This window comes from Nerophis ophidion, linkage group LG21 (assembly GCF_033978795.1).
Source record: "Nerophis ophidion isolate RoL-2023_Sa linkage group LG21, RoL_Noph_v1.0, whole genome shotgun sequence".
Lineage (NCBI taxonomy): Eukaryota > Metazoa > Chordata > Actinopteri > Syngnathiformes > Syngnathidae > Nerophis > Nerophis ophidion.
Window position 1 is genome coordinate 45,993,431 of NC_084631.1, and position 21,018 is coordinate 46,014,448.

Here is a 21,018-nt window from a genome sequence, read left to right on the forward strand (position 1 = left end):
AATAGTTTAAAACACATAAAGTGCACTTTTGTGCATGATGTCACTAAGATGACATATCAAAACAACACTAAATTAAAGTTGACTTTTTATACAGAACAGCACTACAATATTTTTAAACACATGAAGTGCACTTTTGTGCATGATGTCACTAAGATGACATATCAAACCACTAAATTAAAGTGCACTTTTTGTACAGAACGCCACTACAATAGTTTAAAAACAAATAAAGTGCACTTTTGTGCATGATGTCACCAAGATGACATATCAAAATAACACTGAATCAAAGTGCACTTTTTGTACAGAACGCCACTACAATAGTTTAAAACAAATAAAGTGCACTTTTGTGCATGATGTCACACAAGATATTTCAATAAGTGTCAACAAAAAATGAGCTGCATAATAGGAAATCAAATTGCTATGTGGTAGGTTACTGCGGATGTTATCTCCTTATGTTGTTGACTATTTTTTTTCATACGATGTTGATGTGGAAATGGGTTGCCTTGGCATTTTGTTGATGTGGCATCAAACGGAGATGTTGACATGCGAAGTATGCACTCTTCATTCTCTAGCGGGTGACTTTAAAAATGATGCTACAGTATGTAGCATCTTTTTTACAATAAGTAGCATAATTTCTAAAGTTTTTTTTCTTAAAAGTAGCAGTATTGTTACTTTTTTGCCCCCCACTTGACAAATTACGGTTGTCTTTTCAACATATTCCCACTTGAAGCCAGGTATTTGTGCCTTCCACCTTTTTAAGGGACCAAAGGTAATTGGACAAACTCACACAATGAGAACCAGAATGGGTTTTTATTGCCATTGTTTGAGAACCGGTTCACAAACTAGGGATTTTACTTGGCACAATGGTGTAACATAAAAAAACATCCATCCATCCATCCTCTTCCGCTTGGCCTTTTATTCGCTCCTTGTACATGAAATACCGAGGGACTTAAACACGCCATGGCCATGGAACAGCTGAGTAACCAATTGTGCACTTACTTTTGGTCCCTTAAAACAGTGTTTTTCAACCTATTTTGAGCCGAGGCACATTTTTTTCGTTAAAAAAATATCCGGAGGCACGCCACCAACAGAAATCATGAAAAAATGAAACTCAGTTGACAGTAAAAAGTCGTCGCCGACAGATATACCCAGAATGATACCCAAAGCGATTTACATTGTACGTCACATTTGTATAGCTTGGTTGGTAGAGTGGTCGTTGCAGCAACTTGAGGGTTCCAGGTTCGATCCCCGCTTCCGCCATCTTAGTCACTGCCGTTGTGTCCTTGGGCAAGACACTTTACACACCAGCTCCCATGCCATCCTAGTCACTGCCGTTGTGTCCTTGGGCAAGACACTTTACCCACCTGCTCCCAGTGTCACCAACATTGGTTTAAATGTAACTTAGATATTGGGTTTCACTATGTAAAAGCGATTAGTCTTTCGCTAGATAAAAGCGCTATATAAATATAATTCACTTCACTTCACACACTGATGGCGGAAGCTGTCATGCAAGGCGCCAACCATGACCCATCAGGAGCAAGGGTGAAGCGTCTTGCCCAAGGACACAACAGCCGTGAATAGGACGGTGAAAGCTTGGATCAAACCTGGAACTCTCGAGTTGCTGCCAATTAATTATTATTATTATTTAATGTTTTGTTCATACGTTAGTAATTTATATCTTTTTTTAGATTGTATCTGAACTTGAGTTTTGGTGGTACAGTAAAGTTAAAGTAAAAGTACCAAGGATTGTCACACACACACACTAGGTGTGGCAAAATGATTCTCTGCATTTGACCCATCACCCTTGATCACCCCCTGGGAGGTGAGGGGAGCAGTGAGCAGCAGCGGTGCCGCGTCCGGGAATCATTTTTGGTGATTTAACCCCCAATTCCAACCCTTGCAGCTGAGTGCCAAGCAGGGAGGTAATGGCTCCCATTTTTATAGTCTTTGGTACGACTCGGCCGGGGTTCGAACCCACAACCTACTAATCTCAGGGCGGACACTCTAACCACTTAAAGTAAATATTATTACTACTACTAAAAATAATCAATTTAATGAATAATCATGCCAGTAATTGTGATGTCAATATCAATTAAAATATTCGCGATTATTTTTGCCTGAATGGTCCAGCCCTACTTTTGTGTATTCATGTGGTATTAAATGCTATTCATTTATTAATAACATCTAAAATATATATAAACATTTAAACAATGAGCTGTTAATAACCGTTTTGTCAAGTTGTTATAACTGAGTCTCATCTGCATTCTCATTTTGGTTTGTCCTTGGCGTGTTGCCGTAGTCAAAAAGTAGTCTTTGCCATCAAGATGACTGTGCCAGTCCTGTATTTTGTTCCACCTACATGGTCGGTAGCGGAATACACAAACAGTTCACACATGCGCAAAGACTACTGTAGCTCACTTTGTTTCCTTGTAATGTATTTATTATTTGTTTTGTGTAAAAAAAAATAAAACTCTACATACAAAAGGAACAAAAGCATGAAAATGAACTAGGTGTAGATTTCTGAACAACCCCAGTTTAATTCCAACGAGTCCACTTTTCACTTGTATCTCCTTATCTTGGTTTTTGCCACAGTTGGTTTGTGTGATCATGTAACTTGGTAGTTTGTGACAGCTGCACCCTGCACCACAGGAAAAAGCTGCTGGGGCAGCTCTGCTACTCTTAACACCACCCATGTTTTCCTTCTTTTTTCTTTAATCCCTCATTGCAAGCCTTTGTCATGGAGGCTCAACTGTTTTTATTACAGAAAAAAGATGTCATAGGAAATGGATTTGGTCAGCCTTCCTTTTTTAGGTGTCTGCAGATGCTGCCTGGGGGTGGGGATGATAATGTACAAGGTATTGTTTCTTTAGCCCTCATGCTACCTCAGGATTGACTATGCACACTTACTCTTAGAGGGACCCACTCTTAAAAGTGCCATAGGATAGAATAGGATAGGTCTTTATTGTGCCATAGGATAGATTAGGATAGGTCTTTATTGTCATTGCACAAGTACAACAAAACTTTTTTTTCTGCACAAAGCCGCTCAAGATTAGACAAACAGTGTACAGCAGGGGTCACCAACTCCGCAGGTCAACATCTCTGTTCGGTGCCACACCAACAAAATGCCAAGGCAACTATTCTCCACATCAACACCGTATGGAAAAAATAGTCCAGAAAGAGATAACCTACCCCATAGTGATTTGATTTCCTATTATGCAGCTCATTTTTATTTGACATATTGAAATATCTTGTGTGACATCATGCACAAAAGTGCACTTTATTTGTTAAACTATTGTAGTGGCGTTCTGTACAAAAAGCCCATTTTAATTAAGTGCTGTTTTGATATGTCATCTTAGTGACATCATGCACAAAAGTGCAATATTAGCTTGTTTTAAAATGTCTCTGACAATCTTCTAAAATGACATGAATGTTTGTGCCACTGCTTAATAAGTGTTTAATAAATGCAGTTTTGGTCAATTGACTTAGTTGCGATTTCCCTCTCTGCATGAAAGTTTCAAAGTAGCATATATGAATGCAGTATGAAGAAGAATGTTTGAATGTAGACACATAGAATAATCATACTGCTGTCATTATATGCATCAAGTCTTCATTCAAGGCTAAGTCGGGGGGTGTCTGTTGTAGCGTCCCGGAAGAGTTAGTTCTGCAAGGGATTCTGAGTATTTGTTCTGTTGTGTTTGTTTTGTTACGGTGCGAATGTTCTCCCGAAATGTTTGTCATTCTTGTTTGGTGTGAGTTCACAGTGGGGCGCATATTTGTGACAGTGTTAAAGTTGTTTATACGGCCACCTTCAGTGTGACCTGTATTTGTGTTGATCAAGTATGCCTTGCATTCACTTGTGTGTGTGAAAATCCATAGATATTATGTGATTGGACCGGCATGCAAAGGCAGTGCCTTTAAAGTTTATTGGCGCTCTGTACTTCTCCCTACGTCTGCGTACCACTCCGTACAGCAATGTTTTGAAAAGTCGTATATTTTACTTTGTGAAACCGATACCGATAATGTCCGATATTACATTTGAAAGCATTTATCGGTGATAATATCGGCAGTCCGATTCTATTGGACATCTCTAAATGTTAGTATTTATTAAATAACAATGTAATCGAGTAAGTGTATGAATTTTTTCCCACCCCGTTTAATCGACGAAGGAACTTTTAACGGAATACCATCCCAACAGTTGACTTTTTTTCAGTGACACTACAAGTACCGTATTTTCCGCACTATAAGGTGCACCGGGTTATAAGGCGCACCTTCAATGATTGGCCTATTTTAAAACTTTGTTGATATATAAGGCGCACCACATTATAAGGCCCATCCTTTAGATGGAGCTGCACTAAAGGGAATGTCAACAAAACAGTCAGATAGGTCAGTCAAACTTTATTGATAGATTACAAACCAGCGTTCTGACAACTCCGTTCACTCCCAAAATGAATAAACAGCTCTTTTATTATTTTCCCCGATTCAATAAACACACAAAAAACAGTCTGATACTGTTACGGTAAAATCAAAGGTTAGTGCAATCACAATATAGTAACACTGGAAATAGTGCAAAACAATAATATATCAATAACTCAACGTTGCTCAAAGGATAATGTCACACAACACAACACACAATATAATCATGTAATGCTCACTTTATTAAGTTATTCCTCATCCACCAATCCCTCTAATTCTTCTTCTTGAGTGTTGGAATCAAACAGTTGGGCGAATACGGCATCCAACATGCCCGGCTCCGTCTCGTCCAAGTCCTCATTAAAGGAGTCAGTGTCGCTGCTGTTAATGTTCAATTCTCTCACTGCTGCTCTATTCCCGTCTTCTACTGTGTGACTGATCGCTTTGACTTTAAACTCTGCTTCGTAAGTGTGTCTCTTAATAGGAGCCATTTTGGGCTCTTTACATAAACACACAGAAAAGGCACGCCTCTCGCAGTCATATATCCCAGCATGCACCGCGCGCTTCTTCTTCTTTGAGGGAAAATAAGGTAGACGGCTGCTTACCGTAGAATAAGAAGCGCACTTCTACGGGTAAAAATGAAGTTGGCGGCTGCTTGTTGCGAGACCTCCATCCATCCATCCATTAATTTCTACCGCGTATTGTGGCTCAATATTGGTGCATATATAAGACGCACCGGATTATAAGGCGCACTGTCAGCTTTTGAGAAAATTTTAGGTTTTTAGGTGCGCCTTATAGTGCGGAAAATATGGTACACACGCTACCACCCGGATAAGGAAAGAATGAAATTGAAAAACATCACAAACTCATAATGGCTATGCTCAGTGCCAGTCGTGTGTGTGTGTGTGTGTGTGTGTGTGTGTGTGTGTGTGTGTGTGTGTGTGTGTGTGTGTGACGTCGAGGCGTGGGTAGATACTAGTTCTCTCACAGGAACAGGTTTGGTGGAACCGTACAGAATAAACAGACATTTGTACACAGAAACACACTCAGTGATTGCTTCACGCATTCTTGGGAGCAAGCTGTTCGCTCCCTCCGACTGTCTCCAAACCTGAATCGCCAACTCAAAAATCAAGGGTAATAAATGGGAGCTCAGACTACCAGTATTTCTTGAATTTCTTTAGATTGTTGTGGCCATGAGTGTCTTTCAGTGTCTCATTCTTTTTAGTCTGGTTGGTTGCCATGCATTGAAGACCTAATGAAGTCTTTCATTGACCTATCTGTCTCTCTTCAACTGCATTACGGATCCCCTGGGTTGTTATACATTCCTTTTATCCCTCTCCTCAGTAGACATCCAATTATCTCTCTTTTGCCGTTGCCGTTGGTGTGTACTCTATTACGTTCCGTCCTACTCTTTGACCGTCCACTGACTTGTTTGAAAATTATTTATTTGTATGTGGTCAAAGGGTGCCAGTTACTCCATCCTTTCTTTAAGTGCTCTCTCTCTCTCTCTCCATCTTCTGCTTGGTTCAGTCATGAGCTTTGTCTCATTGTTGATACACCATCCATCCATCCATCCATCATCTTCCGCTTATCCGAGGTCGGGTCGCGGGGGCAACAGCCTAAGCAGGGAAATCCAGACTTCCCTCTCCCCAGCCACTTCGTCTAGCTCTTCCCGGGGGATCCCGAGGCGTTCCCAGGCCAGCCGGGAGACATAGTCTTCCCAACGTGTCCTGGGTCTTCCCCGTGGCCTCCTACCGGTTGGACGTGCCCTAAACACATCCCTAGGGAGGCGTTCGGGTGGCATCCTGACCAGATGCCCGAACCACCTCATCTGGCTCCTCTCCATGTGGAGGAGCAGCGGCTTTACTTTGAGTTCCTCCCGGATGGCAGAGCTTCTCACCCTATCTCTAAGGGAGAGCCCCAAACTCATTTGGGCCGCTTGTACCCGTGATCTTATCCTTTCGGTCATGACCCAAAGCTCATCTTCAGCTCTCGCTGGATCGGTTCGCAGCCGAGTGTGAAGCGACCGGAATGAGAATCAGCACCTCCAAGTCCGAGTCCATGGTTCTCGCCCGGAAAAGGGTGGAGTGCCATCTCCGGGTTGGGGAGGAGACCCTGCCCCAAGTGGAGGAGTTCAAGTACCTAGGAGTCTTGTTCACGAGTGAGGGAAGAGTGGATCGTGAGATCAACAGGCAGATCGGTGCGGCGTCTTCAGTAATGCGGACGTTGTACCGGTCCGTTGTGGTGAAGAAGGAGCTGAGCCGGAAGGCAAAGCTCTCAATTTACCGGTCGATCTACGTTCCCATCCTCACCTATGGTCATTGTTGATACACTATATTGCCAAAAGTATTTGGCCACCCATTTAAATGATGAGAATCAGGTGTAGGGTTGCAAAGGGGTGGAAACTTTCCGGAAATTTACCACGAGAAGTTAAGACCATCCATCCATCCATCCATTCATCTTCTTCCGCTTATCCGAGGTCGGGCCGTGGGGGCAGATGTGTAAATAGACTGCAAAGCCTAAGCAGGGAAGCCCAGACTTGCCTCTCCCCAGCCACTTCGTTCAGCTCTTCCCGGGGGATCCCGAGGCGTTCCCAGGCCAGCCCGGGTGACATAGTCTTCCCAACATGTCCTGGGTCTTGCCCTTGGCCTCCTACTGGTTGGACGTACCCTAAGCAGGCATTCGGGTGGCATCCTGACCAAGATGCCACCTCATCTGGCTCCTCTCCATGTGGAGGAGCAGCGGCTTTAGTCTGACCAACATGAGTGTGTGACCTAAACCAATGCGCTTTTGTAAGAATGGTGGAAAATTGCTATAAACACACTCCGCAACCTTGTGGACAGCCTTCCCAGAAGAGTTGAAGATGTAATAGCTGCAAAAGGTCATGCGTTAGGAATGGGATGGCACTTCAAGTTCATATGAGTCAAGGCAGGTGGCCAATCACTTTTGGCAATAAAGTGTACAAACAGGCCGAGTAAATCCGACAAGGACAGGAAGACAAATGCCTTCCTGATGACGTCTTTACTCTTAGTTGTGTAATGTCTGTCTCTTGCTGTGTCAGACAGCATATATCAAAATAAACCTCATGCTCCTTTCTCAGTCTTGAGATTTGGCTCACTTGCTGGCTGGATTTTATAGCCTTCATTATTCTCTTTGCGTCATACTTTATTATAAGGGGTGACACATTTCATTTGGAAGCGACACTTGGCCATATTGCACTTTCAACAATAATTCTAGCATGGTAATTACACAGCCGTAACTGTCACCTTAAATAGGAGCGAGCAGCAATTAGGGAGTATTTGGCTCACACTAAAGAATAACATTTGGTGTCCTGTATACAGATCATTTTTAAAGCACAAAACTCAAAGTAGTGAAGTTGGCACGTTGTGTAAATGGTAAATAAAAACAGAATACAATGATTTGCAAATCCTTTTAACTTATGGACTGCAAAGACAAGATATTTAACGTTCAAACTGAGAAACATTTTTTTTGTAAATAATCATTAACTTAGAATTTAATGGCAGCAACACATTGCAAAAACGTTGTCACAAGGGTATTTTTACCACTGTGTTACATGACCTTTCCTTTCAACAACACTCAGTAAACTGAGGCCAATTTTTGAAGCTTTTCAGGTGGAATTATTTCCCATTCTTGCTTGATGTACAACTTAAGTTGTTCAACAGTCCGGGGTCTCCGTAGTGGTATTTTGGACTTCATAATGAGACACACATTTTTAATAGGAGACAGGTCTGGACTACAGGCAGGCCAGTCTAGTACCCACACTTTTTTTTTACTACAAAGCCACGCTGTTGAATGTTGGGAGGCACTGTCTTGCTGAAATAAGCAGGGGCGTCCATGATAACGTTGCAAGATGGCAGCATATGTTGCTCCAAAACCTGTATGTACCTTTTTTAGCACTAATGCTGCCTTCACAGATGTGTAAGTTACCCATGCCTTGGGCACTAATGCACCCCCATACCATCACACATGCTGGCTTTTCAACTTTTCACCTAGAACAGTCCAAATGTTTTTTTTTCTCTTTGGTCCGGAGGACATGATGTCCACAGTTTCCAAAAACAGTTTGAAATGTGGACTCGTCAAACCATAGAACAACTTTCCACTGTGTCCATCTTGGACGATTTTGGGCCCAACAAAGCCGGCGGCGTTTCTGGGTGTTGTTGATAAATGGCGTTCGCTTTGCAAAGTACAGTTTTCACTTGCACTTACAGATGTAGCGACAAATTGTAGTTACTGACGGTGGTTTTCTGAAGTGTTCTTATGCCCATGTGGTGATATCCTTTACACACTGTCAGTTTTTGATACAGTACCGCCTGAGGGATCGAAGGTCTGTAATATGTGCAGTGACTTCTCCAGATTCTTTTAAAGTTTTGATATTACGGGCCGTCGATGGTGAAATCCCTGACTTCCTTGCAATAGCTGGTTGAGAAATGTTGTTCTTAAACTGTTGGACAATTTGCGTTTGACAAAGTGGTGACCCTCGCCCCGTCCTTGTTTGTGAATGACTGAGCATTTCATGGAAGCTGCTTTTATACCCATTCATGGCACCCACCTGTTCCCAATTAGCCCGTTCCAAATAAGTGTTTGCCGAGCATTCCTCAACTTTTTCCGTCTGTTTTGCTACTTGTGCCAGCTTTTTTGAAACCTGTTAGAGGCCTCAAATTCCAAATGAGCTAATATTTGCCAAAAAATCACAAAGGTTAGCAGTCCGAACGTTAAGTATCTTGTCTTTGCAGTCTATTCAATTTATATATTGTCATGTTTTGTTCAGTTATGTTCTGTTTGGTTGAAACTCCATTAGTTCCTGTTTTTACGCATCCTTGTTTTGTTTTGTCACCATAACAACCATTAGTTTCACCTCTCTCACCTGTTGGACTCACGCACCTGTTTTCAATAATCACCTGACTATTTAAGCCTGCAGTTGCCAGGTTAGGGTTGGGTGATATATCGATATACACAACATATCGCGGGTTTGTCTCTGTGCGATATAGAAAATGACTACATGGTGATATTGGAGTATACGTTCTCACACAGTTGCTTTTAGCTGCGGGCATTACACTCCAGGTTCTTCTCACTCTTTCTGGTCTGTCCTTCTCACAGAGAGATAAAACAAGCGCACCTTCTTTCATACGTCACATATGTATACGCCCTCGCGGAGCAGGGAGGATTGATTGATTGATTGATACTTCTGTTAGTAGATTGCACAGTTTAGTACATATTCAAAACAATTGACCAGTAAATGGTAACACCCCAATAAGTTTTTCAACTTGTTTAAGTCGGGGCCTACGTTAATCAATTCATGGTAAAGTAGGTAAGGTAGCAGACTGGGTAACGTTAGCTGTGGTACTAGCGGAGCCATGTGAGTGTTAATACGAGAGAAAGAAGGTGCGAATCTGGTAACAAATGAAGGAAGAATTAATTCCCAAGAAAAACCGCAGGGGGGTCCAGTCTCAGGATTCCCTGATAAGAGCTGGACGAAGTGGCTGGGGAGAGGAGAGTCTGGGCTTCCCTGCTTAGGCTGCTGCCCCCGCGACCCGACCTCGGATAAGCGGACGAAGATGGATGAATGGATTGTATTCTGTTTTTATTTACCATTTACTCAACGTGGCAACTTTGCCGCGTTTGGGGTTTGTACATCTCGTTGTTGCTTGTGCGCCAATGCTTGAGTCACAAATGTATTACCGAGGTAGGCGGTGTAGCGGATGGACGCTTTTTTAGCGTCTTTGTCACTGGATGGGTAATTGTGTCTATAAACTGCACCCGAGAAAATAAAACCCTTAAGGTGGAAACTGTCTTCTTTCAAAGACTGACTCACACCAGCTCTGTGTTTGCCTGCCTGCTATTAAAAAAAAACACGGTAAAATTGCAGCACCCTCATTATTGGGAAAGAAACAAACTGTCACAATGCACTAATTTCACTAAGTGGAGGCTGTTCTTTCTCATAATCCTTCCCCATTTCATGACTCACTAGGCAGGGGGAGGGTAGCTGTCATTTCCATCACTGCCACCGTCCACAAATGGACACCTGGCTGCCTTTTTAGGGATGGAGTGCCAAAATAACACCAAATAAAGCAGCTAGGTTTGTGTAAGCACATGCGGCCCGTTAAGCTTTTCAATGTGGCCCGCCGGACATTGCCAGATCATTTTTTTTGGATCGTTAAGATGGAAAGTGTAGCTGCCATTATGAGGTGCAGTCATAATGGGGCGAGGTACACCCCTTTGTCCACAACTGCGTGAGCAAATAGTCAAACAGTTTAAGAACAACCTTTCTCAAAGTGACATTGCAAGAAATTTTGGGATTTCAACATCTACACTCCATAATATCATCAAAAGGTTCAGAGAATCTGGAGAAATCACTCCACATAAGCGGCATGGCCGGAAACTAACATTGAATGACCTTCAGACGGCACTGTATCAAAAACCGACATCAATCTCTAAAGGATATCACCACATGGGCTCAGGAACACTTCAGAAAATCACTGTCACTAAATGCAGTTTAGTGCTGCATCTGTAAGTGCAAGTTAAAGCTCTACTATGCAAAGCGAAAGCCATTTATCAACAACATCCAGAAACGCCGCTGGCTTCTTTGGGCCCGAGATCATCTAAGATGGACTGATGCAAAGTGGAAAAGTGTTCTGTGGTCTGACGAGTCCACATTGCAAATTGTTTTTGGAAACATTCGACATCGTGTCATCCGGACCAAAGGGGAAGCGAACCATCCAGCCTTTTATTGACACAAAGTTGAAAAGCCAGCATCTGTGATGGTATGGGGGTGCATTAGTGCCCAAGGCATGGGTAACTTACACATCTATGAAGGCACCATTAATGCTGAAAGGTACATACAGGTTTTGGAACAACATATGCTGCCGTCTTTTTCATGGACGCCCCTGCTTATTTCAGCAAGACAATGCCAAGCCACATTCAGCACGTGTTGGAACAACGTGGTTTCCTTAAAAAAAAGAGTGCAGGTACTTTCCTGGCCCGCCTGCAGTCCAGACCTGTCTCCCATGGAAAATGTGTGGCGCATTATGAAGCGTAAAATAGGACAGCGGAGACCCCGGACTGCTGAAGGACTGAAGCTCTACATAAAACAAGAATGGGAAAGAATTCTACTTTCAAAGCTTCAACAATTAGTTTCCTCAGTTCCCAAACGTTTGAGTCTTATTAAAAGAAAAGGTGATGTAACACAGTGGTGAACACGCCCTTTCCCAACTACTTTGGCACATGTTAGAGCCATAAAATTCTAAGTTAATTATTATTTGCAAAAAAAAAAAAGTTTGAGTTTGAACATCCAATATCTTGTTTTTGTAGTGTATTCAACTGAATATGGGTGGAAAATGATTTGCAAATCGTTGTATTCTGAGTTGTACAGAGACATGTGAGGAACAATAACAATGTCGCGTAGTGATTACGTCATTGCGACATCGCCATGGCGACGACTTGAAGGATATGAATATGAATTGACATTTTGTTTTTGGAGCTTTTTAGTCTATTTTGGGACTGGACAATGTAGTTAGATGTTGGGAAACGGTCAGCGAATAATATAATTTGGGGGGTATGTGTTTGTTGGTCTTGTGTGCTGTGGTGTGAATGGTGTGTCTGTGGGTTTATTAGTGGGGGTATTGTTTTCCTTAGAAATAGCAGATGATAATGCAATTTTTAGTTACAAGATTTTCATGTCTATGAAACTTATGTTATTAAGAGAATCAATCAAAGATATTATGTATTTACTTAGGTCATATGGTTTATATGAATGATAATGAAGTTGGAATAATTAGTTATAACTGCAATGGTCTTGCAGACAACAGAAAAAGAAAACTTATATTTATGTGGCTGAAGGCAAAAGAACAAGATATTTTTTGTCTTCAAGAAACACATTCAACAAACTTAGATGAACCTAAATGGAGAAAAGAATGGGATGGTCCGATTTTCTTTTCACATGGTCACAGAAACTCAAAAGGTGTTATGATTTTGATTAAAAATACATTTAATTTTCAATTTAATTCTATGGAAAAAGACTCACAAGGACGCTGGTTAATATTAAATATGATTATTCAGGATCAAAAGATGTGCATTTTGAATCTGTATGGGCCAAATGTTGATGAACCTTCCTTTTTTGAAGAAATAAATGATATGTTGCAAGAACAACAAGGAGAAATTATTACTGTGGGGGACTTTAATGTTGCTTTGGATAAAGTTTTGGACCGAAAAGGGAATTTTTCGATGGATTATCATCCTCAATCTTTACAAAAGATTCAAAATGTTATGGATGCATTTGATTTAATTGATATCTGGAGATTCAAAAATCCTAGGTTAGTACGGTATACATGGAGAAGACAAAACCAGGCAAGTCGTATTGACTATTTTTTGATATCATTTTCATTGCTAAACAAAGTAACTGCAATATCAATCGATGATAAATTGCGTTCGGATCATAATTGTATAGGATTAACTATTTCAATTGAAGATAATACACGTGGACCCGGATATTGGAAGTTTAATCAAATGCTTCTACAGGATGATACATTTATTGAAAAAACAAAGCAATTTATTACTGACTTTTTTAAAAACAATGTAGGATCATCAAACCCTCAAACAGTTTGGGAAGCCTTCAAATGTTGTTTTAGGGGATACGCAATTGCGTACTCTTCATGGAAAAAAAAACAATTTAAAATGGCAGAACAGGAATTAAAGAAAGAAATTGAGGACTTACAAAAAAATATAGATGGTAATGATAATCCAACTAGTGAGCAACTAAATTCCTTTACAGCCAAACAAGAAGAGTTAGCAGACTTAGTTGAAAAAAAATTATTGAAAAGTTATGACTGCAACAGAGCAATCTGGATGAAAAAAGGGGAGAAGTGTTCTAAATTCTTCTTAAATATCCAAACAAAAAATCGTTCTAAAAAGAACATTTCCAAGCTTATTAAAACAAATGGAAAGGTATTGAATACGCACACCACATTGTTGAAAGAAATGGAAAATTACTTTAAAAATATTTTTTCTAATCCGGTAATTCCTCCTAAAACTACAAATTTTTTTCCAGAAAATTATGAAAGAAAATTGAATTCTGAGGAAAGCCTTTTATGTGAAGGCCTCATTGGAGAGGAAGAACTTGTGGAAGCTGTTAAATCTTTTCATCCAGGGAAAACCCCAGGATTAGATGGAATACCTATTGAGGTTTATCAAGTATTTTATGAAGAGATTAAGAAACCATTGCTTTCTAGTTTTAATTACTCATATAAAATAGGTTATTTGTCTAACACTCAAACAGAAGGTATTATTTCTTTATTGTTGAAACAGGAAATAAATGGTCAGTATAAAGACCCAGTTTATCTTAAAAATTGGAGACCAATAACACTTCAATGTTATGATGCTAAAATACTGGCAAAATGTTTGGCTACACGACTTAAGTCTGTTTTGTCAAATATTATTCACCAAGATCAATCAGGTTTCCTACAAGGAAGAAACATAGGAAATAATATTAGACAGTTATTAGAAATTATTGAAAATTATAATATGGAGAATAAAAGAGGCTTAATTTTTGTAGCCGACCTGGAGAAGGCTTTTGACAAAATTAGCTTAGATTTTATTTGTAAAAGCTTAGTTTTTTTCAATTTTGGCAACTCTCTATTACATTGGATCAAGACACTATATAATAAAACTAACTGTAAAATTATCAATAATGGATACATCTCTGGGACAATACCTCTATTAAGAGGTCTAAAACAAGGGTGCCCTTTGTCTCCATACCTATTTATTATTGCTATGGAAATATTGGCGATTAAAGTTAGATTGAATCGAAATATTGAAGGGCTCAGCAATAATAATATTGAAAGTAAAATAACAATGTATGCAGACGATACAAGCTTCTTTATCAGCCCCAATCCTCATTGTTTGCGGAACCTCCTTGATCTTTTGGATATATTTTCACAGCAATCTGGGCTTAAGCTTAATTATGATAAATGTAAAATTTTAAGGATCGGAAATCTAAAGGGAACATCCTTCAGAATGGAATGCAAAGTGCCTGTTTTGTGGACAGATGGACCTGTTAACATACTTGGTGTTGTTGTACCAGAGAATCTGGAAGATCTATGCTCAGTAAATTATGATAATCGACTAAGAAAGCTGGACAAAATTATGCAACTATGGAAAGGGAAATCCTTAACCTTATATGGTAAAATATCTATTGTCAACTCGTTAATTATTCCTCAGTTTATTTTTTTGTTTTTGTCATTACCAGCTCCATCACAAAACTTCTTTAAGGTTTATGAACGGAGGGTCTTTGATTTTGTCTGGGACGGCAAACCAGAAAAGATTAAAAGAAAGGTTTTGTACAATGAGTATGAATATGGGGGCCTAAAACTTCTCAACCTCGAAGCTATGTGTCTCTCTTTAAAAGCATCAATTGTTCCAAAGATGTACTTAAATACTGAGTGGTACACAAGTGTCCTGTTGGACAGAAAACATGTCATGTATCAAAGAAAATTGTATCCTTTTTTACAAGTGATCCCCTCCCATTATTCTTATGTGGAGAATCTGCTGGGAAACATGGAGGGGTTCATAAAGGAAACAATCCACTCATGGTGGTGTTTTCAATTTCATGTGCCAAAAAAAAGAGATGATATTTTGCAGCAGATAATATGGATGAACTCTAATATTTTAATAGATGGAAAGCCTTTCTTTTGGAAAAATATGTTTGAAAGAGGAATAATTTTTGTCAATGATATGATCAATGAGAATGGTAAAATTATGAAGTATGCTGAATTTAGAACTATGTATGGTGATGCTTGTTCAAGCTTTTCTTTTAATCAACTAACTGGAGTAATTAGGAAAAGATGGAAACAAATAATTAATTATGGAACTACTAAATTACTAGTTTGTAAACCTCTAATAAGAAATTCTAGTTGGCAAAAAGGAACTAAAATTAATAAAAAAATATATAATTTTTATTTAATAAAGAAATCTTTGAAGGCTGTCCCATATAACACATATGGAAAATGGGAAGACTTTTTTGACTGCCCGTTGCCGTGGGATGCCATATTCAAACTAATCTACAAAACTACTATCGATGTGCAAAACCGTTATTTTCAAATTAAAATTATTTATAACTTCTTACCAACGGGGAAAATGTTAAAACTATGGAATATGACTGAGTCAGATGATTGCCGCTTTTGCTGTCAGGAATCTGAATCCACCCTGCATTTGTTTTGGTATTGTCATATTGTGTCTTCTTTTTGGGTGGAAGTTGAAAAATCGTGTTCAAGGATTGGTTTGTTTATGAAGCTTGATATAGTTTCTGTTATTTTAGGAGAGTTTATTGACAAGCATGACTTAGTTAATTTAATTATAGTACTTGGTAAAAGGTTTATTTTTAAGGCCAAAAATAGATATTCACTTAGTATTACTTTCTTTAAAACATTTATTCAGTATTTTTTAACTTTAGAAAGATACATGATTGACAACGATAATGATGCCAAAAAACATGAAAAAAGATGGGAAATCCTTAAAGGCTTATTATGAAAATGTAATAATGTTTATAGATATGCAACAACAGTAACATATATGCTATCTGTTGTTGTGTTCCCTTTTTTTTGAGTGTACAAAATGAAGGTGTGTGTTGAATCTGATTTGGACATAATATGGACTTTACACAAATGCTTTTTATGAAAATGTAATTTTGTTTATAACTTATATGCAATCTGTTGTTTCCCTAATTTTTGTTGTTGCACATGGATGAGGGTGTGTGTTGCTGAGGCCCACTTTGACATTGTCTGGACTGGACCTGGTTTTAAAAACCTTTTAGACAAGTCTAATTCCATTAACAACCTGGTCTGATGAAGATAAGGTTATTTTTTTTTATTTTTTATTTTTTAATAAAATAAAATGAGATTAAAAAAAAGGAAAACAATGACATTTTTTTTTTGGGATAAAAAAGAAAGTAAAATCATATAAAACAATTACATAAAAAATAGTAATTAATGATAGTGTTAGTGGACCGGCGACACACACAATCATGTGTGTTTCAGGGACTATGTCCCTTGCAGACTGCGTTATATATGTTGTGGGAACCAGCATTTTGGTAGCAGAAAGAAACAACCCTTTTTTGTGTGAGTGGGTGTGGCTGGGTGTGAATGGGGGAGGGAGGGGTTTTCTTTGGGGGGTTGATGCACTGATGGAAAGTGTATTTTGTGTGTTTTTGTGTTGATTTAATTATAAAAAAAAAATAATAATAATAAAAAAAAAAAAAAAAAAAAAAAAAATCGTTGTATTCTGTTTATATTTACATCCAACACAATTTCCCAACTCATATGGAAACGGGGTTTGTACATTCTGGGTGTCTCATTCAATAAAAAAAAAAAAAAATTCCGTTCAGTTTTTTAAGGCGGTCTGTCATAACGTTTTTAGCTTTCAATAAGACATTATTTTGAGGTTTTGTATTAACGATATATTGGCCCCCAGTCACATTTTTTCTCAACATTTGGCCCCAGAGTCAAAATAATAAAATAATTGCGCAGGCCTGGTTTAAGGGAAGTTCAGCATGGAAACTGGGGACTGATTTACTGCATCGGGGGAGAGTATGTCCTCATAACCGGGGACTATTGTTAGGATATTAGTGGTCCCTCCATGAGCTGAAGTGTTAATACATTTCAGTGCGGGTGAGTCACATGGGAGGGCCATCAAGTTCAGGAAGATTTATGTGCTTTCAGACCCAAATCCAAGCACGCTTCTGCATTACAATTGTGCAAATAAGATTTGTACTTCCCCCTTCCTTCCTCCTCGCTTTCTCTTTCAATCGGCCTCGGTGTAAAGACACGGCAAACGTAGTCACCAGTTCTGCATTCCAGCGGCTCATTTAGGCATGGTTCTTTTGTTTACCCGTCTTACTTTCGCCCAATTGATTTCTAAGTGTCTGCACCAAGGTGTTTAATTACACCTGTCTGACTGCAATAAAGAATTGGCTGTGCGAGGAAACAATCTAGCCACCGCTGTCGGAACATAGGTACACCTCTCAGATGTGGACCTTTTTTGATGAGCTCTGATTGCTTGTCTTTTTACAGTACATCCAGAAAGTATTCACAGCGCTTCACTTTCCACAATTTGCTGTTACAAAATGGAATAAATCCACATACAAAGTGCAGGCTGGATAAAAAATTTTTAGTAATCTAACAGCTTTTTATGTTGATATGTATCTTATTGTCTCGCTTGGTTTTTTATCTAGTCTGCAATTTCTGTGCTATTATTATTATTGTTAGATTATTAACATTTTTTTCTTATTTTTTTTGTAAGATAAGAAAAAATGTTAATATTCTAACAGCTTTTTATGTTGATTTGTATCTTATTGTCTTGCTTGGGTTTTATTTAGTCTGTGCTATTATTAATATTATTATTGTTAGAGTACTAATTTTTTTCCTTATATTCTTTTTTGTAAGATAAGTAATTGTAATAATCTAACAGCTTTTTATGTTGATTTGTATCTTATTGTCTCGCTTGGTTTTTTATCTAGTCTGCAATTTCTGTGCTATTATTATTATTGTTAGATTATTAACATTTTTTTCTTATTTTTTTTTGTAAGATAAGAAAAAATGTTAATATTCTAACAGCTTTTTATGTTGATTTGTATCTTATTGTCTTGCTTGGGTTTTATCTAGTCTGTGCTATTATTAATATTATTATTGTTAGAGTACTAATTTTTTTCCTTATATTCTTTTTTGTAAGATAAGTAATTGTAATAATCTAACAGCTTTTTATGTTGATTTGTATCTTATTGTCTCGCTTGGTTATCTAGTCTGCACTTTCTGTGCTATTATTATATTTGGATTTTATCTAGTTTGCACTTTGTCTGTATTTCTTTTATCAATACTATCAACTCATCTTTGCCTTATTCTATTTTTTATTTTCCTATTTTAATGATGTTTGATCTGTGTTGTTGTTGTTGGGGACAAGTGTTGTAAATGAGCTTTGGCTACAAACACTATGATGCATAACTGTTTCAGATGTCTTTGTTTTTGTATCTGTCCCTATTTCCAATAAACCTTTATACATACATACATAATTTGTCCTCAAAATTCTACAGACAATGCCCAATAATGACAATGAAAACAGGTTTTGTTGTTTTAACTTTTGCAAATGTATTAAAAAAATGAATAAAACATTTAAAGTCACATGTACAAAAGTATTTACAGCCTTTGCTCAATAGTTGCACCTTTTGGCAGCAATTACAAATCTTTTTTAATACGATGCCACAAGTTAATTTAAAGTTAAGTTAAAATACCAATGATTGTCACTAAGACGGGGCGATATCGCCTTTTTTTTATATATATCTCGATATTTTAAGGCCATGTTGCGATACACCATATATATCTCGATATTTTTCCTTAGCCTTGAATGAAGACTTGATGCATATAATGACAGCAGTATGATGATTCTATGTGTCTACATTCAAACATTCTTCTTCATACTGCATTCATATATGCTACTTTTAAACTTTCATGCAGAGAGAGAAATCACAACTAAGTCAATTGACCAAAAGTGTATTTATGAAACATTTATTAAGCAGTGGCACAAACATTCATGTCATTTCCAAACAGAAAGTGCAAGATTGTCAGAGACATTTTAAAACAAGCTATTAGTGCACTTTTGTGCATGATGTCACTAAGATGACATATCAAAACTACACTAAATTAAAGTGAACTTTTTGTACAGAACGCCACTACAATAGTTTAAAACAAATAAAGTGCACTTTTGTGCATGATGTCACAAGATATTTCAATAACTGTCAAATAAAAATGAGCTGCATAATAGGAAATTAAATAGTGTATGTCCTTCACTATGTGGTAGGTTCCTGCAGACATTATCTCTTTTTGTTGTTGACTCTTTTTTCATATGGTGTAGATGTGGAAATGGTTGCTGCGGTATTTTGTTGGATGTGGCGCAGAACGGAGATGTTGACATGAGGAGTTTCAAACACTCATTCTCTAGCGGGTGACTTTTCAAATTATACTACAAATGAGCAGTAATGCTACTTTTTGTAGCAACGCTTTTGCCGCATACCTGTTCGACATCTTCCCGCTTGAAGCCAAACCACCACCAGACGATGGACCCCGTGCTGTTTCTCTTGGGAATTCATTCTTCCTTCATTTGTTACCAGATTCGCACCTTCTTTCTCTCGTATTACCACTCTCGTCACAGCTAATGTTACCCATGCTGCTACCTCCCTGCTCAGCGAGGGCGTATGACGTGATGTATGTAAGAAGGTGCGCTTGTTTTAAGTTTCTGTGAGAAGGAGAGACAAGAAAGAGTGAGAAGAGCCTATAGTGTAATGCCCGCAGCTTAAAGCAAATGCGTGAGAACGTATTCTCCAATATCACCATATCACCATATCACCAAATCCGCGATATATCGATATATCGCCCAGCTCAATCAGTCACAAGTTCCAATACTTTTACTCTCTTGAAAAATGGGCAGGTTCAAACAAAAGGTGCTATCTTCCAAGTTGTGTGTCAGACCCCTACATAAAAGCTGAAATGTTGATCTCTTGTCCCATATTCATCTTTTGATGTCAAACTCAAATGTTTTCAGTCTTACAACAAAAATAAACAAATTGGACTCAGTGTTCCAAAACTTTTGGAGGGCAATGTACATTCTGGAGAGCGTGACATAATGTGGGTGTGGCTGCATACATGGACCGTGCTCTACAACGTGTGAGTTGGATGATAAGCGCCATCATTAAAAAATTGAATCCAGTGGGTTATTTTAACTCTTGTGCCTACATTGATGGAATTCAATAATGCTGACAATTTTTTGAGTATGTTTGTTCTTACAATTGTGTTTTTGTCCAGGTAGAGGTGACCCCTCTTCAGATGTGGGAACATGTTGGCTATGGACCAAGGAGTCGTGGAGGAATGGCTTTCAGAATATAAGGTACTGTATGCCATGTTTGAGTTTGAGTGTATTTGGAACATGGAGGCATACAACATGATGCATCACACATGCATGCATACAACATGATACATCACACATGCATGCATACAACATGATACATCACACATGCATGCATACAACATGATACATCACACATGCATGCATACAACATGATACATCACACATGCATGCATACAACATGATACATCACACATACAACATGATACATCACACATACAACATGATACATCATGCATGCATACAACATGATACATCACACATGCATGCATACAACATGATACATCACACATGCATGCATACAACATGATACATCACACGTGCATGCATACAACATGATACATCACACATGCATGCATACAACATGATACATCACACATGCATGCATACAACATGATACATCACACATGCATGCATACAACATGATACATCACACATACAACATGATACATCACACATACAACATGATACATCACACATGCATGCATACAACATGATGCATCACACATGCATGCATATAACATGATGCATCACACATGCATGCATACAACATGATGCATCACACATGCATGCATACAACATGATGCATCACACATGCATGCATACAACATGATGCATCACACATGCATGCATACAACATGATGCATCACA

General features: G+C 38.6%; 1 protein-coding gene across 3 annotated transcripts in view; it reads left to right on the plus strand.

Moving 5' to 3' along the window:
• The window catches only part of hycc1 (hyccin PI4KA lipid kinase complex subunit 1), a 73,670-nt gene that overhangs the window by 9,584 nt on the left and 43,068 nt on the right, over window positions 1-21,018 (plus strand). For all 3 annotated transcript variants that reach the window (XM_061882789.1, XM_061882790.1, XM_061882791.1), the window contains exon 2: window positions 20,268-20,349. In XM_061882789.1, the coding sequence (XP_061738773.1) occupies window positions 20,299-20,349 (51 nt within the window). In that variant the 5' untranslated portion in view covers window positions 20,268-20,298. The remainder of the gene's footprint in view (window positions 1-20,267; window positions 20,350-21,018) is intronic.